The sequence below is a fragment of the Tiliqua scincoides genome, chromosome 4 (genome assembly GCF_035046505.1).
Source record: "Tiliqua scincoides isolate rTilSci1 chromosome 4, rTilSci1.hap2, whole genome shotgun sequence".
Classification (NCBI taxonomy): Eukaryota; Metazoa; Chordata; class Lepidosauria; order Squamata; family Scincidae; genus Tiliqua; species Tiliqua scincoides.
The window spans coordinates 112557022-112581306 of NC_089824.1; the positions used below are offsets into that span (position 1 = coordinate 112557022).

The window sequence follows — 24285 nt, forward strand, 5'->3', positions numbered from 1 at the left end:
AGCCCTTTACAGCTCAGGGCCGGGGTATTTGAGGGACCGCCTCCTTCCCTACAGTCCTGCCCGTGCTCTTAGATCATCTGGGGGGGGGTCCTTTTGACTGTGCCGCCACTAAGAGATGTGAGAGGGATGGCGGCCAGGAAGAGGGCCTTCTTGGTGGTGGCCCCCGAACTGTGAAATACCCTCCCCTTAGAACTGAGAACTGCTCCCTCGTTACTAACGTTTCAGCGTGGACTGAAGACCTTTTTATTTCAAAAAGCTTTTAATTGTTGACAGGCTGGCTGGCGTTCTTGCTTTTATATGAAAATCCACAGGGTTTTTTGTTTGTTTGTTTTTAGATTTTTTAATTATTGTAAATTGTTTTTAATGATTGTTTTTAATGTTGTATTTTTAAAGTGTTGTGAGCCGCCTTGTGTGCCCGTTGGGCAAAAAGGCGGGGTATAAATTAATAAAAATAATAATAATGTCTCTTTAGCTACAATGCCAGATCAAGTCCTATGTAGCACTGTCACCAGACTGGTCACATTGATGAAAACCAGATTCTTACAGTGAACTTTGGAATGTCTGTAGGCTTCTTTTAACTTAGGTCACTGACAGTCTCGTGCATTGCCCAGTAGAAGAGGGGTAGGAATAGGAAATTTGCTAAAGAAAGATGGACAGGGAAGGCACAGATGATCTTGCAACCTGGTCCTGATCCCTAATACTGGATAAGCACAGGGCCTCAAGCTCTTTTACAGTATTTTAAAGTCTCTCTAATTGTAATATGACACTGACATGCAAAGCAAATGATACTAGCTATCTGCAACTGAAAGTTCCAAATAGCTCTGGCTATGAAATCCAGAATACTTTTTCAGCCAGCTGTGACTCTCTACCTTTGCTGATATCTTCATATTCCAGCCAGAGCTGCCTTTGGACCTGCTTGTTGGGATACCAGATGGAACAGGATTCCTCAAAACCATAGATAGCTTCCTGGATATAATGGTTGCCAAACTGTTCCAGCAGAGCCACAAAATCTCCTCGGGATGTGGCTCCATCCAGGGAATGGAGGGCATTGCCGAAAGCTGCAATGAACAAAGACACAACAGGAAGGGGTTTAAGAACAAACAGGAGCATGCAGCAGAAAGCTGGCCTTAAAGTGTATCTTATTGAATCAGGTCAGGGACAATGCAATCCAGCACTGCGTTTCCAGAAAGGGCCCACAAACAAAGCACAAAAGTAACAGCCTTCACCTGTAGGGTAGCAGCTGATGGAACACTTGGTGGTATGAACACAGTTGAAGTGGCTGGGATTAGTCAAGGTGGGCTGTGCCTGCCTCAGTTCTGCTTGCAACAATTCAAGTCCAGTAACCCTGCTTTGAATTCTTTCCTTATTCTTCATTCAAAGGGAGTGCCTACTTAAGCAGAGGCAGCACTCCTAACAGGTCTCCAGTGCCCTCTTTCTTACACCTTTTCAACATATAGCTGTTTTGGTGTCTGCCTCTCCACCACATTTCTAAAAAGAGAAAGACACTAAGAGTGAAGGAATGTGCTGGGGAAATGCTGAGGAAAGAGTGGAGGAATGTGCTGGAGAAATACAAACAGAGAAAGAAGGCTGGAAAAGCAACTTGTGAAAAACAGCATGCCCTGTAGTTTTGAGCTCTTTGTCCAGCAATTTACTGCAGACACTTGCCTATAAGTCGATCCCACAGATAAGTCAAGAGTAGGCTTTGATTAAAAAAATCATGGGATTTTCTACGACCCTCAGATAAGTCAGGGGTTAAACTTGGGGGGGGGGGTCTGAGTCTGACTAATTTTGTCTGATTTTACCGGAGCCAGATCCTGAAAAATAACCTACCAGTAATTGTTACCTAAGAACTGTACAGTCACTCATTTATTAAAAACATTGTATTTAAAACACAGTATACATACATAGTATATATACATCTACACTATTATCTACACTACATACATACACTATATTAATACTGTTTTTGCTATACTATGTATACATAGTATACATGTATATATGTATACATAGTATAGCAAAAACAGTGTTAAAAATAGTCTCTAATTCAGTGTTTCTCAAACTGTGGATCGGGCACCCACTAGGTGGGTCACGATCCAATCTCAGGTGGGTCCCCATTCATTTCAATATTTTATTTTACTATATCAGACTTGATGCTCCCATGGGATGGGACTGCATTTGGGGGAATGTTACAGGCCTGTACTTTTAACAAGCTACTATGTATACTCTTTTAACAATGATAGTCAATGGGACTTACTCCTGGGTAAGTGTGGGTAGGATGACAGCCTTGGATTGTGAAAAATTTTCCTGCTTGATGATGTCCTGACAGATTTTCATTCTAAAAAGTGGATCTAGAACCACTGCTCTAATTTATTAAAAACTATTATCTATCTCATAGACCATAAGATATATTTTTATTCACTAATTTTTAAAACTGTATTCTTAACAACCATTTGTAAACACTATCAGAGTAAGGTCACAATCCCATCCACACTTTCCTGGGAGTAAGCCCTATTGACTTTAATGGGACTTACATCTAAGTAGACAAGCCTAGGATTGGGCTCCAAGTACACTGGAAACAGCATACCATTAATCCAATCCTCCTTTAAAGTGCCTAGTGCCTTAAGCCAAAGGTTCTACGTAGAGCACACAACATAGAACACATAACTGGGAGTGTGCAATTCAGTTCGCAGTAGAGAGACAAGCAATAAGGAGTGACTGAGCAAGTACAGCTGCACACAGTTGTACCTGATTTACTTGGAAGTAGACCCTCTGTGGAGGAAGGTCAGCAGCACCTCCAAGCCTCAGGTGGAGTTCCTGGCAGCTGCACCTCCTGTCAGCCTGCACCCAGCCACTCCCCTCATCGTTCCTGGAGCCGGAGGAGCCAGGGAATGCGGGGCAGTCACCCAGGCAGATGGAGGGGGTCATTTGCACTCAGGTGGGGGGGGGAACTTGGTAGGAGGATGGGCAGCTGCGCCTCCCCCCAGCCTGCACCTGGCCGGTTGTGCCTGGAGCCTCGGAAGAGCCCCAGAGGGTGCAGGGCATGTGGGAGCAGCCTACAAGCTGATGCTTGCTTCTCACAGTCCTCCGTGCCCTTCATCTGCACTCCCCGCCACAGTCCCACTGCCTGCAGTGGCAGGGAGCGGAGCGGGCGTGTCCTGGCTACTGCCACTGCCACACGACCAATGGAGAGCAGTGAGCACTTGGAGAATGAGCTGCGCTGCCCACTCTCAAGCGCGCAGTTGCGTCCAGTAGGGAGGGAGGTACGAGGGAGCACCTGGCAGGGAGTGAGCAGCACAGGACAATCCCCGCAGGCTCACTGCCCTCCGTTGGTCTGGCGGTGGCGGTGGCAGCCAGGACGCCCCCACTCTGCTCCCTGCCTCGGCAGCGTCAGGACTGTGGCAGGGTGTGCACGCGGAGGGCTCTGAGAGGGTGTGGGGGAACGCCAGCAGGCAGGCTGACCCCCCTGCCCTGCCTCCTCCAAGGCTCCAGGCGCGACCTGCAGGGTGCAGGCTGGGGGGAGGTGCAGCTGCCCATCCTCCTACCAAGTCCCCCCCCACCATGCAAAAGGCCCCCTCGCCCCTTCCATCCACTGGGCGACTGTGGAGATAAGGCGAGGGGGCGATTCTCCCGTGAGTTTGGGGCACAAATTTATCGCCTTATAGACGAGTATCTACAGTAATTCCTTTTCCTGGAGATGCAAGCTAAAACTCTGAAATTCTAGATCAAATTCTATGACTCAATACCCCTAAGGGCACTGACTGTTATGTTCATTCAGTTGAAACTTTCCCAGGCTCTTTCCCAAGTCTTGGGGACTTGGTCTCAGGAGATATGGCATTTATTTATTTATTTAGCATATGGCATATAATACATGGACTTATATATCAATTAGACTAGATCAAATGTCAATGTCCAGTTCATCCAGCCATTCAAGCACAGAGTTACCTTCAATGAAAAAGTCAGACCATGGGCCAGTATACGCCCTTATTTTGCAGCTAGACACAATGTGGTATATGGTTTGGTGGGAAAACCCACAATCACAGTGTGGGGTAGATGATACTAGCCCCCATTTAAACACTGAGTCCTGACTAACACCATGTAGGGTACGGATCCTGTTCAAAGTTTTGCAGTACTGGCGAGGTAAGTCAAAAACGGGCACATTAAGTCTATATATTTACCCGTTTCTGGGCGCTCGACTGCCCATTTAGCTTTCCATTGTGCATTGATGTTAAAATTGTTGTGTAGATTGCCAGTGCCAGAGAAGTTATCCTAGATTTAAGCCTACTGATTGATAGATGAGGAAGATCAGCATGCACTGGTAAAAGTGGGTTGCTGGTGATTTTTCTATATTTTTTCACTAAAGCTTCTTGTCTCCATAGGGCTGGTGGTGCTATGTGGCTCAAAACAGGGAGCCAATAGATAGGAGTGGGTCTTATACAGCAACTTATGATGTATCTAGTATCTAACCCACAGTGTGATTGCGGGTTTTCCCGCAATCCATATACCACATTGTGTCTGGCTGCAAAATAAGGTTGTATACTGGTCCATGGTTTCATTTAATCTGGCATCAATCTTGCTAGTATGACAGCTGTTAAGCCATACTGGAGCACAGTATTCTGCTGCTGCAGTATTCTATTAGGAGTAGATCAATCCTGATGTTCTGAGAGTAGTGGCTGAAGCTCCCCATCCTGTTCCTGTTAATTTCTGGAGTATGTTGTACCTGGTATTGATTTTTGCAGCTGTGTTCTCAAAGTGTGACTTGGCAATCATAAATCCACCCTACCCCCACCACTAGGCATAACTTACACTGTGAGATAGTCAGCTGGTTGAGTCTGACATGGTACATGACAGAGCGCACCTTCCAGTGCTGGAGTAGAGGATAGCCAGACACCTCACTGAAGTTCACCATCCCTGTGCCAGAAAGGACAGGTAAGACATTTGTTAGGCATAATTCACCCATCTCTTGCAAAAACATTGTCTCAGAGGATGTACATCTGGTAGACCATCAGCATATACACTGTGCAGGCTCAGGGAAAATTCTCTATCCTTTTGCTTTATTGTTGAGGCAGGGGGAGACAAATTAGCAACAAACTACAAAAGAATTCCCAGGTTGTTGAGAATTTGGCTCTGCAAAATGATTTGGTTTATAAATTCAACAGAATTAAATGGTAAAGCTTATCCTGGACTAACAGCCCAATTCTGAGCTGCCCGGGACATGGGGCTGCAGCAGTGCCGAAAATGGCTGCCGCCACATCCTGCGTGCTTCGAGCAGCTGCGGGCGGCACCTCGGGAGAAGGGGACTTTCATCCCCTTCCCCCAGGTAAACACAGTAGCCCCACAATGGGGCTACTTGATTCACCACCAATGAAAAGGTTAGTGGTGCATCAAGTGCTTCCGTGTCAGGCGGTGAGCCTCCTCCCTCCTTTCTCCCTCCCTGCTCCCTCCCCCGACATGCTTCCCCCACCCTCTCCCTGTCTCCCCCCTCCCCAGGACGCCTCCCACCCTCCCCCACACCCCCGTTTACCTCTCCGCTACCCAGTGGTCCATGTGACTGCCAAGCAGCGGAGGTTGGGTGCCTGCTCAGCGGTAGCTCGGCACCGGCCAGCAGTGGGCTACTGCTGGCGCTCGCCTGGCGGTAGGGCCCGCAAAAGTGCCTTATGACACATTTGTGACAGTGCACGCCAGTGGTGAGCTGGCGCACTGAATCCAGGATTGGGCTCTAAACCACTTCAGACTACAGGTGACTTTAAGCATGTTAGGGTCAGCCTAGTACATTGGGGAGAAGGCTATTTTTCTATGTGCTCAATTTTTTTTTTTAGCATCAAGGGAGCATTCAAGCATATAATCCCACCCCTGCAGCCAGAAGCCCCTGTATATGATTCTGCTGAATGTGTAAACTAGTCATCTCTCAGAAGCCAATATTTTGGGGTCAATCTAGTTTATATTAATCTGTGCAGCAACATTAGATGTGCCCTATGTGAAGTGGATGGGTCTGGCTGGATACATATGCAAATGTTTCATGCAAATGATATTCTGGGGCACATGACTTGTTTCAAGATGAGCCTGTGAAATGCATCACTCTGCAATCTGGCTTACATTTCCTGTGTTCACCCAGGGTGAGGTCTCATGCAGTTCATGCAAACTGCCAAAATTCTCAAGAATCTGAATTCTGCGGCTATAACCACAGGGTATGTATTACACTGATGTGTATAACATTGCACATTTTGAGATTATCACCCTCAACTTATTCAACTTATTATTCAACTTCCTAACCTCTTTGTCATGTCTTTTTCTACAACTCCTCTGGGATTATGCTTACTACTTGGACTTTACAAACCTTGTTTCTGAGCCAAGGAATGCAATCAAGTGCTACATAATGGCTGATTACCCTCATCTAATTTCCTGGGCAATGAGAGCCCAAATTGCTTTCAAGCAGCCACACTGGCCAATTTGATTAAAAAGATGCCTAATTAAATGTTGCCTCAGACAGCAAGAAATGTAGATGGGTATGGCAGGTGGCAAGGGAATGAGTAGAAGCAGGAAGAGAGGTTGGGCTGGGGAGGAAAGGAAACACTACTTATACTAAAGGAAGGTCTCTGGGTCAGCAACTCTTCAGTAATTAAAAATACAACTTGAAAGGAGTTTGCTTATGCTTGTTTCTTCTCTTTAGTCCTGATTCCACTTCTGAAGCTAACAAGGCCCTCTACTTTTGCTGCAAGGCCAGTCCCCAAAGCATGGCCCTGCTGAGTTAATTTCTCCACTAATTACATTTTTAATGAGCTGTCCTCTGTGCACAGCAGGCCAGGCACTTCCTTATGGGCTCCATGGAGAAATCACAGCCTCAGCTGATGCCAAGAGGTGTGGACATAGGCACTGAATTGTCCAGAGGGACTTCAGGCTTGTGAATGCCAGCTGCAGGGGAGGGCAAAGGGGCTGACCAGTGATCAGAAATATTGAGAACTTGTTAAGGGAGAAGAATTAACAACTTTGAACTCATTGTATAGAGCCTGCTTTTAGCTTAGTCATTTGTGGCTCACTCTCACTTCTGAATAAATACCTTGCTTTAAGCAGCCACACTAGCCAGCATGTTTAATTCAAGAGGATGCCTAATTAAATGTTGGTTGTCATGACCTGCCCCAAGCTCAGAGGCCAACTCAGAGGAACGGAAGGACAGAAGAACCAGCCATAGGCATCATGTCTGTAGCTTGAGTTTGAGCCCACCAGCCAGGAGACCTCAATAACCACAGAATGGGAGACCACAGAGCTAGCAACTCTGAACCAAACCCAGAGAATGTCAAGGGATCCACCTCACCAATCTGTGGCACCTCGTGCTCTCCCGAGCCTGCAGCTTGGCACTGGATATGGGTATGCAAAGGAGGAGTGCAAGACTCCAGGCCAGAGGAGTCCTTTAGGATCTCTCTGCTCTCTAGGCAAAGAGGTCTGGGAGGAGCAGTCTGGGTCTTGAAATATTTACAACTTCTTTCATCTTCTGGCTTGTATCAGAGTAAGTTGCTCCCTTGGAGCTCTTTGGTGTTCCTCACCCATGCTTTTCCTTTAGGAAGAGTTCAAGACACTGTCCTTATGAATGTCACTATTCTAAGTATCATGAAACTATTGTTTCAAGTAGGTTTTTATTTTTCTTGCATTGGTGTTAGAGTAGCTGGGACTCCTTGGGTGTAAAAGATTCAGGTGAGAAGGGTTGGGTTCATTAGTAAAGAGGATAAAACCTTTAGAGAATAGAACTTTGCTGTCTCCCTGGTGGATGAAACCTGAAGGAGAATTAGTGGCACTCTGGTACTGTGCATAAGTGAGAGAAGCTAAATCTGGCTAGTCAGTAAAAGAGTTAGATTGCATTAGGGTTTTATCTTTTCTTTGTAGTTGTTTTCAGCAAGTTCACAAAAGGGTTGTGCCGGGGGGGTCCTGCAGGTTTGGGAGCGTCTTATTGTAGTGCTTTAGCCAACTGCATATTTGGATTGTATTAAAGCCTTTTCTCTTTGTTAACGGCTCTTAATAAACTCTGTACTCCCTATTCCTTTTGTTTGGGCCTTACTGAGGTATCTGGGAACCATTACTCTCTTTCTTTATAGAGCATAAGAGAGAGGAATTAAAGAGGACCTGTTAAATAATTTATGTCATAAGGAAGGGGAATTCAGCCCAGGGAGTCCCTCTAATGATCCTGGTTCTCGGGCTGGTAGCAGCTTCAGTTGGAAGCTTTTTGGCACCACTGCAGCCCCTGCGCACCATGCAGCTCAGGATTAGGCTTCCCGTCCCTGGCATTGCCAGGTAGAGCTGAGAAAAGCAATTGTCTGAAATGCTGGAGGAATGCAGACAGTATTAAGATAGATGGAACAATGTTTCGACATACTGTACTACCCAAATTGTCTACTTCTGAGTATCATTTTTTGAAAGTACTTCTGAAGCTTTACCTTCCCTTTATTTTTGGTAGTTGTCTTTTTGTGCCACGCCTCCTTTTTCTGCTAGTCTGCACACACACACAAACTCAACTGGCATGGATAATGAACTCATTCAGGACAAGGGGAAAGAAGAATGAATAGGTTTCCTGAGAGAGCCCTAAGAACATTCCCACTGGATCAGGCCATAGGCCCATCTAGTCCAGCTTCCTGTATCTCACAGCGGCCCACCAAATGCCCCAGGGAGCACACAAGATAACAAGAGACCTCATCCTGGTGCCCTCCCTTGTATCTGGCATTCTGACATAGCCCATTTCTAAAATCAGGAGGTTGCACGTATACATCATGGCTTGTATCCCGTAATGGATTTTTCCTACAGAAACTTGTCCAATCCCCTTTTAAAGGCGTCCAGGCCAGACGCCATCACCACATTCTGTGGCAAGGAGTTCCACAGACCAACCACACGCTGAGTAAAGAAATATTTCCTTTTGTCTGTGCCCTCAGTCACAGGCTGTTCTTCCTTTCCAGAATTTGCACGAGACAGCAATTCAGATGACACAGAGTCTCTTTGCTTATTTTCCTGAGAAGGGAAACTATGCAAAAAGTTTTTCTTGTTTTGATTAAATTTATTAAAATAGGGCAGGAATTTGGAGCTAATGTGTAGGGGGGAGAGCTTTGGAGTTAAATCCAGCCCACAAGCCACCAACTGATCATCCCTAGTGTGAGCAGTATCAGGTAGCATCTCCTAAAAGAATATGACATTTCAGAAGTCAAGCTGTGAGGCTGACACAGCTCCCCTCCACTGCATTTGGGAGAACAGAGAAGGCTGTGGACCTTTTAAAGCTGCATTCACTTCTGCACACAGCTCCTGACTGCATTAAAGTGGCTCTCTCAAAAGTGATTATGAAAAAAGAAAGGACCTCCTTACTCAGCACCTCTGCTTCCCTGTTCACATTAAAAGTAATGTCTGATGTGCTTATTTTGGTGAACAAAATCAAGCTTTTATTGCTTTTTGTTTTAACTTATAGTCTGCCGGGAGGAGTCAGCAAACTTCTGAAAGAATGAATCGGAACATTTTCTTTCTCAGGCACTATCAACAGAATAGCTTCTTTAATTATTAATGGTTTATTGAAGACTTATACAATCAACAAGGAGAACGCAGAATCTCTCACATACACATCCATTATATCAATGTCTACTCCATACCTGCCCTAACACTTATCCAAATAACCTTCTTCAAGAAAGAAGCATCAAAAAGAAAAGGGCGATGGAATCTAATTTCTCAGATGTATTGCTGTTGCTATTATCACCATTTATTAAATTACTTGGCCACTTTTCAACCCATATGTTCTTCAAGTGGCTTACTAAAACAAACTTCATGTCACTTGTTTTAAAAGTTAAAAAGTTACTTAATTGTGCAGTTTTGAAATTGGACAACAACCTAGATGGGCAGACTCTGTCTGGAATCACTCACCAGTTAGAAAATCTGGATCAGGGGTAGGCTCAGAGAGTTCCTCTTGACACTGGTTCTCTAAAGGGACAGTGGCCAACACCAGCCCATCAGGCAGCTGCTGCTCCAAACCACGGGCAAAGTTATTCTGCCTGAAAACCCCCAGAGAGATAAAGTCCAGCATAGATGAAACAGAAAAGCGTGGTTCAAACAAGCCTAAAGAGTGAGGTATAACCCTCATGATGACGTATAGACAATTCGATCAGCATCACAACAATCTTCTACCGATGCAAATGCTGTGCTGTTGCCAGTGGAGCTGACTCCTGGAGTTGTATTTTTGTCCTCCAATTCCTACTAAAGAAGGGTTAGTGAGAATTTATCCACTAAGAAATAGGAGAGGGGCATGTGAGGCACCATACCCATCCACTGGCACATTCTGCTAGACTTCCTCTTTTTGTTTCTCTCAGAATCCTTCAGATACTTCACATAAACAGGAATCAAGCTTTAGAATAAACAAGATTACAGTGTTGTGCAGAGTGCCTCTGAGAAATTGTGCTTGTCTTTTGAAAACTTTCACTGTTTCTTTTTTTTTAATCTCCAGGGTGTGTCTTTGGTCAGGAGCACACTCCCCCACTTACCAAGAAATTACAATTTAGACAATATTTAGTGGTAACCCTAAAAATGGGACAGAAATAGCAGTCTTTTACTAGATAACCCTCCAGATATTTTTGTATTTCAGAGACTAAGGCCGCAATCCTAATCAATTTTCCAGCACTGACATAAGGACAATGCAACTCCGAGGTAAGGGAACAAACATTGCTCTACCTTGAGGAGGCCTCCATGACTGGCTCCCAACTGCAGGATGCAGCATATGCCCCACTGGCACAGCTACGGCAGTGCTGGAAAGTTGGATTGTGCCCTAAGAGTTAAAGGGGGGTATTTATTCTAACCCCATGGAAACACTGCTACTGCCCTGCCCTAGTTCTAAGCCATTTTTGACAGATGCTCATTCAGCTTTACTGTTAAAACAACTAGGGAACGAATTCACACAATGTTCCTGGGCAAGGTGATCTACAGTTTCACATTCTTTGTAGTTAAAGCACATGTCTTCCCGCCAGACTAAATCTGTTCTGCTTCAGCTTGACCCCATTGTTCCTTGGTTCATGGCCCTGAGAGATGTAGGCTCCCTTCTTTGCAGGAGTACTTGATGGCCAGTTACACATTACATATAAATGCAGCAGCTTACAAGAAAACCCTGGCTGTTTCTGAGCACAGCAACTTTGGAGGTGTGATTGGCAGTGTGGAAGCAGTGAGTGTAGATGCTTTGCCCCTACCGGCTATTTTGCTGCTTCAAATCCCCCCTTGCTCTGTCTGGAGCCTCACAAGAGGAAAGCAAGTGGGGAAGAGTTTCAGTGGAAAAGTAACAAGTGAGAGAAAGATTGTGCACTCCTCTGCCTACTTTCCCACTGAAAATCATTAACACAGGAAGTTACCCTATGATCAATATTGACAACAGGTTAGTATAGTTCACACTGAATGGTGGCAATGACAGGGATTCAACGTAGAACCTTCTTTATAGTAAGCATATGTATTATCAAGTATCTCTGCTGAGCTATGTAACCCAAGTTTCTTTTCTCTGGAGCAGTGGTTCTCAAATTGGTGGGTTGCGACCACTGGTTGCGACCAGTTCGTGTAACACTTACCCTGTTCCTTTAATAGAAGTGCTTGGCACATGCTTTTACTGAAGCTTTGGGGAGTGCTGTGGAGGGTTGCACTGGGCCCTCCCCACACCTCTTGCAGCCTCCAGCAGCCCCACCTAGTTCAAAGTAAGTGCAAAGCACCCCCCCTTGACCCCCGTAGCGATGCAATCCTGGGGATCATGTTGCTGCCCTAGCCCAACCCCCACAAGGACTTATTGAGGGAGTAAAGCACTCTCAAAGTTTGAGAAATGCTGCTCTAGAGAAAATTTCTTTTAACTCGTTTCCAGTCTTAGCTATGTTTCTCAGGCATCTGTTCTGGGAAACCCTTACTTATCAATTCTGTTTTCTATAATCAACCTAAGAAGTCCAAATATCTACTGCTCAAGAACCTAGATGAAAACCTCACATGTGTAGAAAGGAGGCACTGAAAACCAGAATTCTTCCAGAAGTCTGTGCAAGGTTGTCTGTCTACATGCAACTGCACTTGCTCTTATTCACCTCTTGTTATCCTTCCCTTCCCCCCCTCCTCCATTGTGAAACTTCAAGTTTCTTGTGGCAGGCACATATCTTGAGCTATAAATATATCCTCTACATGGATAGAGTTAGAAAAACTTTTTTTAAAAATGCAAAGAACTAGTAGAATGGTAAACCTTGTTCCAATACCATTACCTGAACATCCCCCTCAGCACCTGTTCAGGAGCCACCACGTGGGTTTGATTGTTGTAGCCATAGAACATCTCCCCAAAGACAGTTTGGTTCATGGGCAGCTCTCGACTATCTTCACAATCACCACCCTCTGGACAGGACTCTGAAATTAACTGGCACGATCGCCCATCCATGCCTAGCTTGTAGTCTTCAATGCATCTACCATGAAAGTAAATGCAAATAAAATCATTACAGTTTGTTATGAGACCTGTAAAGAGGCAGAGCCTTAAAGGATACAACTGTGTTTACAGCAACACCAATGTAAAATCATAATCTGTACCTGCCTAACTTTATTTTGTTTATCAGTGCTTTTAATTGGTAAGCCATCTTGAGCTCCCTGAGGTTGGTTCTCTTTTACATAAATAAAACTTCACTCTTCCAAACAGCTGTGAAAGATAGAGATCCTTTCTGACAACATCAGATATGAAATCAAGCTATTCAGCAGGGAAAGAACGATAGCCCACTGAAGGGCTAGCTCCTTGGTTTTAAAACTTTCTACCATCAGGGAACCTTTTCCACACTGACCCATCTGGTGAAACACTCTTGCATATTGCAAAGATCCTGGGGTACGTCTGAAAGAACACAGTCAGTTCACACAGGAGGCAAGCCAGCCCTGCTGGGCCTCACCTTATAATCTGTAAATGCATCTAAGAATGCACTTGACACTCCCGGGCAGCTATACACTGCAGAGAGGAGACTGATAGTGGGAGGACAGTTCTCATTTAGGTTTTGCTTCCGTTATTGATCTGCCATTGAGGAAGCTCTAATAAGCTACCAAGATACTCCAAGTTGGTTAGATCAGAACACAGTATGCAGACCACTTGTCTAAATTTATCAAGGACTGTACTACCGGAGTTTGTACTTCAAGGCTTCAACATCCATGGATAAAATCAAAAAGTGAGAGAGGCTTAAACAAAAGTAAATGAAAATTTAAATTGTAATGGCATACAGTTAATGATATAGATCAGGGGTAGGCAAACCCCAGCCTGGGGGTCATTTGCAGCCCTTGGGGAGTCCCATTCTGGCCTGCAGGGAGCCCCCAGTTTCCAGTGAGCCTCTGGCTAGTTGGAGACTGTTGGAGATCACACTGGACCACAACTGCCAATCGTTACCGCCAGATGCAAGCTGTGGGTCAATTTAGAGCAAGGCCTTTTATAATCTCCATGTGTTTTCTGCTTTTCCCTGGGCATTATTTTAACCCTCACATTGCCTCTGAACAACTTATGTCTTCATGCGTTTCTGGCTTTGTCTGTATGTGTGTGTGTATGTTCTCATTTAGGTTTTGCTTCCGTTACACATACACATGTGTGTATGTGTGTGCGTTTCTGGCTTTGTCTGTATGTGTGGCAAACAGTTCATAGTTTTCATGTGGTTCTACATGCCTGTATTATAGTTCTCATGTGTATTATAAATGTATTGGCAACCTTCAGTCTCGAAAGACTATGGTATCTAAAGTCTCTGAAAGGTGGTTCTGGCACAGCGTCTAGTGTGGCTGAAAAGGCCAATCCGGGAGTGACAATCCCTTCCACACCGGGAGCAAGTGCAGTCTGTCCCTGGTCTGTCTCCCTGGCTATGGGCCTTCCTTCTTTGCCTCTTAGCCTCAGACTGTTGGCAAAGTGTCTCTTCAAACTGGGAAAGGCCATGCTGCACAGCCTGCCTCCAAGCGGGCCGCTCAGAGGCCAGGGTTTCCCACTTGTTGAGGTCCATCCCTAAGGCCTTCAGATCCCTCTTGCAGATGTCCTTGTATCGCAGCTGTGGTCTGCCTGTAGGGCGCTTTCCTTGCACGAGTTCTCCATAGAGGAGATCCTTTGGGATCCGGCCATCATCCATTCTCACGACATGACCAAGCCAACGCAGGCGTCTCTGTTTCAGCAGTGAATACATGCTAGGGATTCCAGCACGTTCCAGGACTGTGTTGTTTGGAACTTTGTCCTGCCAGGTGATGCCAAATGGTTCAGGATGTGGACTCACCTCCCTGCATTACAATCTCTGAGCATGAACTGGAGGTTGTCCATGACTTTGTGTACCTTGGCTCAACGATCTCCGACACTCATTCTCTCGATACCGAGCTAAACAAGCGCATCGGTAAAGCAGCTACCACGTTTTCCAGACTCACAAAGAGAGTCTGGTCCAACAAGAAGCTGACGGAACATACCAAGATCCAGGTCTACAGAGCTTGCGTCCTGAGTACACTTCTGTACTGCAGCGAGTCATGGACTCTTTGCTCACAACAGGAGAGGAAACTGAGCGCTTTCCACATGCGCTGCCTCCAAATATATTCATCCATATAAGTTCCCTCTCTAATGTATTCACTTACGTAAAATTATTCAAATTTGAAATGTAAATTAATTCTTTTTTTCCCCTGGCCCCCAACAGTGTCAGAGAGATGATGTGGCCCTCCTGCCAAAAGATTTGCCCACCCCTGATATAGATTGTTCTGGTTTCACAACATATGGATATTAACAAGATTTTTGAGGGTGCTGAAGTTCTTCGTGACTTTAATTATTGGTATAATTACTGGTATATGCTACTAGTTAAAGGTGTTCTGCAGAAAAAATATTTTTTAAAATGAAAAATTCTTTAAATTTTTTTATTTTCTACAGAATTTATAAGTCAGTTAAACTGAAAGGCAGATGAAACAGAATGCAGGACAGAATAAACCTAAAGAACAGCAACAGAATGGGACAGATGAAATTGCTCATCCTTGACTATAGGGAACTCTGCTAAGGAATTCCCATCATCCCTAGGCTGTGACCCAACCATCTCCCACATGGCAGGTAACAATGGAAATTCAAACAGCCTACTGTGAACACTCTCATTTAAGAAGTGAAATTAAGTAAGACTGTGGGATAGCCATTAAACCATTATTTCCAGAGGAAAACCAGGAACAACTAAGGTAGAAGTTCTATAAAGGAACCGACCCTGAATGGCTGACTGTGTAGCCACAACTAGTGCAACCCTTGAACATTCATACATGGAAAAAGAAATCAAGCACAGACTGACCCATAAATTACAAAAATAAAAAAGATTTCATAAGATGCTCATTTCCCCCAAAATATGCTTAGAGGCTTGTGACACTTACCCACAGAACATAAGGATATTGTATAAAGTTGTGTCTTCTGGCAAAGGCACCATCTGCTGGAGACAGAGCTGCTCACAACCACCATTGAATCCATCTGAACAGTCCACACCAATGTGGCGATCATAGCAACCAGTGCTGTCTTTCATGGGACTGAGACCAGGGGGACACTGGCATGACAGAAAGCACAGCAGCACAAGCTAAGTTAGCTACAGACTCAATATGGAAGACTGCAAATCTCTTGCTTTGTGTTTAACTCACTGCCACAAACCTGTGTTCACAGCACACAACAGCATAATCGCACCTTTGCTGGCTGTGCTCCAGCAGTAACAGTATGACAACAAACCTCATTGTGTCTCCCATCTGGACAGTTCATAGCACTAAACCGGATGAGAAAACTCAATTAGAATCCCTTTTCTTCTTAATTGGAATCAACAGTAAAATCTGTGATGCTCTGCTGTTTCTGCTTTCATTTTCTGAAACTGAACCCCCTCCTCCTCCTCACTTACTCTTCTATTACACAATTCTACTGTTTTACAGTAAGCTCCACATAAGCTCACACCTCAATATTGCCTTTGATTCCTCTCTCTCTCTCTCGCTCTAACTGCCCACACTCACTCAATTGTTTCGTATTCATAATATTGTTTCCATTGTTTTGTATTCGTAATATTTATTACGATATTAATATTATTATGATAGGGGAAAAGGGGCTCAAGATAAGTGGGAGCTCCTTAAGAAGCAGCTTCTACAGGCACAGCTGGAAACAATTCCTAGAAAAAGAAAAGGGGAAAGACACCTCAAAAAACCAGGTTGTCTGCACAAACAATTTAGTGACAAATCTAAAAGATTTGAAAAGACATGTACAGAAAATGGAAGATGGGACTGACCACCAGAGGAGTACAGGCAAATAGCCCGGTCTTGTAGGGTGAAAGTCAGGAATGCAAAAGTTCAGCATGAGCTGAGGCTGGCCAGGGATGTCAAGAGTAACAAAAAGGGTTTTTTTAGATATGCCCAAAGAAAGAGAAATGAGGGGGTAGGATTGCTCCTAGATAAGGATGGCTAAACAAAGAGAAGGCGGAGTTGCTCTCAACTCCTACTTCATGTCCATCTACTCTCAGAAGAAGGATTGTGCAAATCTGAGTGCTGGATCCTTGGCTGATGGGGGAATATGCTTACATTCCCAAGAAGTAATGAAAACTGGATGGCACAGGTCTGCAGATTAGGACTGACAGGGAAATAGTTAGAAACCACTTAACTGGCCTAAATGAATTCAGGTCATTTGGACTGGATGAACTGCATCCTAGAGTACTAAAGGAACTTGCAGTCATACTTGTAAGGCCTCTGTCAATTATCTTTGAGAAATCCTGGAGGACAGGGGAGAGGAGGGGAGGGGGGCAGCCCAGTTGGCGCCGACGTGCTCCCTGAGATGCAGCTTCTCGCTGCCTCCCAGGAGTGCTCCTGTGCTCCCCTGCTCCGCCTCTGAGGGCGTCCCTCAGAGGTGAGGCAGAAGCGGCGTGCACCTCCTCTGATTTCTAAGGAGATGCGTGCTGCTTCCTGGGCTCCAGAGGAGCCTTATGTGCCGCTTGTGAGCAGTGCGGAGGTCTCCTTTGGAGCAGTCTGGGGCTACTGGAAGCCTGCCTGTCTCGCGTGCCACTTCCAGCAGCCCCAGACCGCTCCAGAGGAGACCTCTATGCCGCTTACAAGTGGCATGGAAGGCTCCGTCTGCCCCAGGGCACCCCTCCTCCACTTCTGAGGGCATCCCTCAAAGACAGAGGAGAAGAGGTGCCCGCCTCCTCCGATTATGGAGGAGATGCGTGCAACTTTCCAGGCCCCGCCCCCACAGAGTCTCCCGCGCCCCTTACAAGTGGCACAGAGGTCTCCACTGGAGCAGTTTGGGGCCACTTCCAGCAGCCCCAGACCACTGGCATGGAGTCCTCCTCGCTGCTTACAAGCGGCGCGGAAGGCTCTGTGGGGGCCTCGGCTGCCTCCTCTGTTCCCCCTTGTTTTCAAAGGGGGAATGGAGGAGGTAGCTGCGTGGAAGTAATTGAGGTGACAATGACATCACCACAATTACTTCCAGGTCAGCAGTGGAAGGGGGTGGAGAAAAGGGTGTAGGGGGGCAAAAACAGGGGGTGAGGGGTAGAAAATGGGGAGTTACCCTGGGCGTGGGGACCCCCAAGAACGCCACTGAGGGGAGGTACCACTAAACTGGAAGAAGGTGAATGTGGTTCCAAACACACATCTAGATAACAACTCAGTGATCAACAGAACCCAACATGGATTTGTCAGAAATAAATCTTGCCAGACAAATCTCATCTTCTTTTTTGATTGGGTTACTAGCTTACTGGACTGTGGGAATGCTGTGAATGTAATTTATCTTGATTTCAGTAAAGCATTTGATGAGGTCCCACATGACATCCTAATCAGCAAGTTGGTAAAACATAACCTAGATGATACAATAGTTTGATGGGTTTGCAACTGGTTGTATGGCATACACTGTTTCTCAATGGCTTCATGTCAAGCTGGAGGACAGTTTTGAATGGGGTGCCCCATGGCTCTGTTTTGGGCCCAGTTCTCTTTAATATCTTCTTCAATGACTTGGATGAGGGGATACAAGGGGCCCTCATCAAATTTGCAGATGACACCAAACTGGGAGGAGTAGCAAACACAATAGAAAACAGTAGAAGCCTTTAGGAAGACCTAGACAAAATGGAATACTGGGCTGAAATAAAGTTCAACAGGGACAAATGCAAGGTTCTGCACTTAGGCAAAAGTAACCAAGGATGTAGGTATAAAATGGGAAATACCTGACTTGGCAGCACAACATGTGAGTGGGATTTTGGAGTTGCAGTGGATCACAGAATGAACATGAGTCAGCACTGTGATGTGGCTACAAAGAAATTGTTTATTTTAATGTGCTGGAATTTTAGTTCCTATTTCTGACACATAGCAACATAAGCAATAAAGCCTTTGTATTGCTGTGCTTTGTCTATGCTGGTCTTTGACCATATCAATAAACTGAAAAAAGTGAATTGCTTCCGTGGGGCACAGGGGACAAGCACTCCTAAAATAGATGGCTAAGGCTTTAATTCTCCCACTCTTCCCAGGTGGTAGTTGATTCATAGTTATGAAAAGAGACTAGGAGGGTGAGTGAACATGTTTGTGAGTTCTTCGAGGTAGGATTATGGGCTTGTGTGCCAGCAGAGATCAAGAAAACTATACACAAATTACAAATATGTTTGTGGGGCTTGAGGGGGGCCCTCCAAGTTGTGAGAGGCAGCAGTGGGGCACTGGGGTTTCCAACTCCAGCAGCAACAACCCGGCCACCAGGACCTCAGAAAGGAGTATGGGGGAAGGGGGTTGCATCACCCTGGCCCTTCTCACCACCGCGTGGGCTCCCAGCAAATCTTGGCTCACAGGCAGGTTTCTGCTCCAGCCAGCTACTTAGTCCAGACTGCCTTCATCTCCAGTGCAACTAGGCTTTATGCTGGTGATGGCCCCTCCAGGCCCCCCCTTCCTCCTTGAGAGGACTAAAAGTCTGGGGCCTCATGCTCCTCCCTTTCCTGGCTCTCCTAGCCTGTGTTTCTCCTACAGCTGGCCTCAGGGTCCCTTCTCACCCTGCAAGCAGCCTGTTCTTCCTGGGTCTCCCCAGGTAAGTGAGGGGAAGTTTGACAATGTTAATACTGAGCAGGGGGTTGTGATTGCTTTAATTGCATTTCTGCTGTCTCTAGTCCTTTTTCTTGAAGAGCAGTGTGCTTACAGTGCACTCTGGCAATGAAGTGCCTCTATCTCTGGGTACCCAAGAAATGACCAGTCATCAAAGAATATACTCAAGAGACCCTGATTATCTAATGTTTCTCAAACTGTGGGTCGGGACCCACTAGGTGGGTTGTGAGCCAATTTCAGGTGGGTCCCCATTCATTTAAATATTTTATTTTTAATTTATTAGATTTGATGCTGCCATGGTATGTGACTGCATTTGGGAAAATGTTACTAACAGGTTGCTTTGTATATACTTTTAACAATGATAGTAAATGGGACTTACTTCTGGGTAAATGTGGGTAGAACTGCAGCCTAGGATTGTTAAAATTTTCCTGCTTGAGATGTCACTTCCAGTCATAACATCACTTCTGGTAGGTTGGTCCCAGTGCTAAAAGGTTGAGAACCACTGATCTAGGGATTGCTTCCCCATACTTTCAAGTTTGTTTTTTTCTTTTCAATTTATTCCTTTCAATTCAAGTTGTTTTCCACATACTTTCAAGTTTGTTTTTTTCTTTTCAATTTATTCCTTTCAATTCAAGTTGTTTTCCACATACTTTCAAGTTTGTTTTTTCCTGAAAGCATAAACAGGTCAGACTAAAATATTTAGGATAATTAACCCATTTCTGCCCAGCCCATAGGTGTACAAATTTGATCCCTGTTGTATATATACAATGTTGGGCAGAAGTGGCTTAAAGGGCCTGTTACATGAATAATGCAGTCAAGTAGTTCTGGAATGTTTTCCTTTCAAATTGAATCCTCTTGTAGGAGTGAGAGAGAAGTCACAGTTGCTCTTCCTTGCGTTTCAGCTCATGTGGTATTAACAGAGGATTTGTACCTGAAATGATTTTCTCCTCACTGTACTGATGCCTGAAGCTCACAGAACAGGTTGCTTGCTGACACTTATTCTGCAATTTCCAAAACAAACTGTCCCCTGGGGACTCACTAGGCATTACTCTTGCCCCATGATGAACCTCCCACCTCCAGTGCCAGCTGGAACTGAGCACAAGGGTACTTTAGGTGTTTTTTATTATGCCAACACTTGGTGTCAGGCCCAGATGTTTGGGATGATGGCTAACTGGCAAATTAAGTGCCTAGGGATCCTGCCCAGCACCTAATCCCTATCTCTTTGTCTTCCCATCTGTTGGGCCAGATGTGCTAGCAAGTCAGAGGTGGACGGGGAGCAGGGTGTGTGTGCACGCGTGTGCGTGTTCCTGATTTATTTTGACTCACTGGAGGCCAGTTAAGCCTGGCACAGGGAATTAGCAAACTACAGAATGGGTCTCCTTTGCATAAGAGCACTTGTGCAGCTCCTTCTCATTTCAATGGAGCTAGTGCTGGATAATTTCTGAGTGCTTTGTGCGTTGAGTTGGTATAAGTGAAAGAACAAAAGATAGTACCTTGGGAAGCTATTGCCTTAGCTTTTTCCTTACCACATTCACCAGTATATGTGTGTGGCTAATGGCAGCTATAATGTACAGGTGATGAATGGTACAGTGGTGGAGAAATCCAATAATGTTCTAATTTACATTGTTTCTCTAACTGTTGCCTTATCTTATTTCCCCCAATGAACAGCTGGATTCTGCCATCCCTGCACCACCTCCAAAGGCCACTCTTTCAGTGTGTTATAAAGTGCCAGATTGTGAAAGTGCAAGGATCACTGGCCTTTAATCATTCAGAGACCTTTTCTGGAGAGTGCTGAAATCTTCCTGGAAGGGAGGTGTGGAAGGCAAGACATCTCATTCCTTACACACTGTCATTCCCCATGCCCCAAATGCAGAGAATCATCCACCAAGAGAGAAACGAGAAGGTTCAACTCAGATGACAAATGAGGAAATGAACAGAGGCCTCAGACAGAGGGCAAACGATCCACCACATTCAGCTGATCTCTAGGTTGCCACTTCTACTTGGTTTCTGTCTGCTAGCTTAAGTATTCTCTTTCCTTGCTGCCATCATTAAGAACATAAGAACAGCTCCACTGGATCAGGCCATAGGCCTAACTAGTCCAGCTTCCTGTATCTCACAGCGGCCCACCAAATGCCCCAGGGAGCACAACAGATAACAAGAGACCTCATCCTGGTGCCCTCCCTTGCAACTGGCATTCTGACATAACCCATTTCTAAAATCAGGAGGTTGCACGTACACATCATGGCTTGTACCCCGTAATGGATTTTTCCTCCAGAAACTTGTCCAATCCCCTTTTAAAGGCGTCCAGGCCAGTCTCATCACCACATCCTGTGGCAAAGAGTTCCACAGACCAACCACACACTGAGTAAAGAAATATTTTCTTTTGCCTGTTCTAACTCTCCCAACCTGGTTCTGGTGTTATGTGAGAGTGTAAAGAGCATCTCCCTATCCACTCTGTCCATCCCCTGCATAATTCTGTATGTCTCAATCATGTCCCCCCTCAGGCGTCTCTTTTCTAGGCTGAAGAGGCCCAAATGCCGTAGCCTCTCCTCATAAGGAAGGTGCCCCAGCCCCGTAATCATCTTAGTCACTCTCTTTTGCACCTTTTCCACTATGTCTTTTTTGAGATGCGGCAACCAGAACTGGACACAATACCCCAGGTGTGGCCTTACCATCGATTTGTACAATGGCATTATAATATTAGCTGTTTTGTTCTCAATACCTTTCCTAATGATCCCAAGCATAGAATTGTCCTTCTTCACTGCCGCTGCACATTGGGTCGACACTTTCATCGACCTGTCCACCAACACCCCAAGATCTCTCTCCTGATCTGTCACAGACAGCTCAGAACCCATCAGCTTATTCCTTTAAACATTCCCTCACATGCTACCACCATTCTTCCCAGTTGCTATGCCAAGCTGAGTCAGGATTCCTCTCTGGTCACAGTGCCTTGATAGTTTAACTGAGCTTCTGTCACACAAGGAATGACAGAATCTCAAGAAAATGTGGTTTTAAACTTGACACATTCCAAACCACTCTGATACAGGGTTATCTAGACATCCCTGTATGTTTTATCTAGCCATTGTATGTTTTATCCCATACAAAAATGCCCAGCCTCAGAAAGGTATAAGAACTTTCTAGGCCAGTGGTTCTCAAACTTTTAGCACCAGGACTCACTTTTTAGAAAGAGAATCTGTCAGGACCCACCAGAAATGATATAATTAAGCAGGAAGTTTTAACAATCCTAGGCTGCAATTCTATTCACATGTACCAGGAGTAAGTCCCACTTACTATTACTGTTAAAAAGAAAAAGAAAAGAAAAAAGCATAGTAGCCTGTTCCAAGTACAGAGCTGTAACATTTCCCCAAATGCAGTCACATACCATGGCAGCATCAAGTCTAATAGATTGAAAATAAAATATTTAAATGAATGGGGACCCACCTGAAATTGGCTCGTGACCCACCTAGTAGGTCCCTACGCACAGTTTGAGAAACAGTGTTCTAGGCCATTTAGTCTGGATTTGTGGCACACAGATACGAAAAATCTTGAGCACTGAAGACAAGAAGAAGAGGGAGAGGCAGACATGTACTGGTTTCTGTGGGTTTTACTGCAAGTAGCCTGATATGACATGTCAGTCTCTATGCTGTTATAATCGGTGAACATTTTGCTTTCACTTGCAAAGCAAAAACAAAACATATTCACTGTTGCAGATAAGTGTCCTGAACCTCCAAGTTTTTAAATATCTTTTTACAGAAATGTGGAATACTATTAAGCCAAATGTGCAACAACTATTTTGAATGGCATCATATTTTTCTTTTGAATGATGCACCAAAGAACACAGAATAAACTTGGAAGTACAAAATTTCTATATTGTGATTGACATATATGCACAGATTCTTCCTTTCTTTCAATTGTTCTGAAAGTTTTTCTCTTTCCTTACTAGGACTCCTGCTGCTGCTGCTGCTAATTCCTCACACATCAGTCTTTGGCAAAACGCTTTTCCCAGTGCAGAGCAGGTGTAGAGGAGAGCATGAGCAATGAGACAAGTGCAAGAAGTTCACAGCCAGAGTCTGAAGCAGATGGATGGCTTTCCACCCATCTCTCCTGGGAGTCCTTGTGCAAATGATGGCAAGAGATGGGCTGTGAGGGAGGGAGATGTGGTAAAGAGGTGGGAGAAGGAAACATCTGCTACAAAGTAGTCAGCATGCATTTCCTTCCATGCAGTGCAGACTGGCAGATGCACAAAAGAAGTCAGAGAAAGAGTGGACTGTGGACAAAAAGAATTATGTGTTCTTGACCCCATGCTAGAGCTTAATGTGTAAAGAGAGGGATAACAGCACTTCTGCCACCCTGAAGTCCAAGTCCAGCTGCTGCTTAGTTAAGAATGAACAAGCACTTCAGCATTAAATTAAGCACGTTTAATGTAATGTGCAATCTGATCCTCAATCATCCATTTGTCATGATGATGCCATTTCTTTCATCTTGGCACAATAAGTTGCTGTTCTTTTTTAAACATCTATGATATTTTATGTGACTACCTAAAAATTTCTACTATGAATGTAGCTAATATACAATCACAAACTATGGTAATAATACAAATATGGTAATCAAGTATACAGCTGTCACGGTAAACCAAGGTTTGTAAATATATAAGGGGGGGGGAACTGTAAAGGAAGTAAAAAGAATGCAGCCACGGAGCAGAGTGTTAAAGACGATGGAAGAAGATGGGATACAGTTTCTTCTTAATCTCTTCTCTCTTCAGGTCGAAATGCATGTGATGCTCTTCCTTTGCTAAAGAGGGATGGGAACATCTTAGGCATGTTAACATGAGAAATTCTTATAGCCCTGATTTGGTGTCTTAGGACAACTTGTGGAAATCAGGCCCTGAAGAAAGAAGGCACACGATTTCCTCTGAGGATTGCAACACCTGTGCTAACCCTAAGGTTCTTCAGTTTGCCCTCAGCAAGGCAAGAAATCAGCTGAGGCTGCAACTGGTCACCATGTGGCTTGCAGAGTCACAATGTACTAACTAAATCAACACAGTGCAACCCCAGAAACCTCCTCACTACAGATCTCACTTTCCTAAGAGGCAGCAGGAGGTCTGGCTCAGTTGGTAGAGCTGCTGCCTTGTATGCCTGAAGATCTGAGGCTGCCAGTTCGAAACAACCGGAAGTACCCGAGAACTGACGACACGCTGATATACTGATGAGCTGACCCTCGGTGGCAGAGAGGAGTTGCCGTCAAGTGGAGCGTGGGAGGCGAAGGGCCAGAGAG

At 45.0% G+C, this 24285-nt stretch overlaps 1 protein-coding gene across 1 annotated transcript in view; it reads right to left on the bottom strand.

The window, feature by feature from the left end:
* ASTN1 (astrotactin 1) overlaps positions 1-24285 on the bottom strand; it is a 319088-nt gene that overhangs the window by 58695 nt on the left and 236108 nt on the right. The window contains exons 12-16 of the mRNA XM_066624531.1: positions 15349-15515; positions 12231-12425; positions 9886-10013; positions 4807-4911; positions 870-1058 (exon numbers count right to left, since the gene is read on the bottom strand). Of these exons, the coding sequence (XP_066480628.1) occupies positions 870-1058; positions 4807-4911; positions 9886-10013; positions 12231-12425; positions 15349-15515 (784 nt within the window). The remainder of the gene's footprint in view (positions 1-869; positions 1059-4806; positions 4912-9885; positions 10014-12230; positions 12426-15348; positions 15516-24285) is intronic.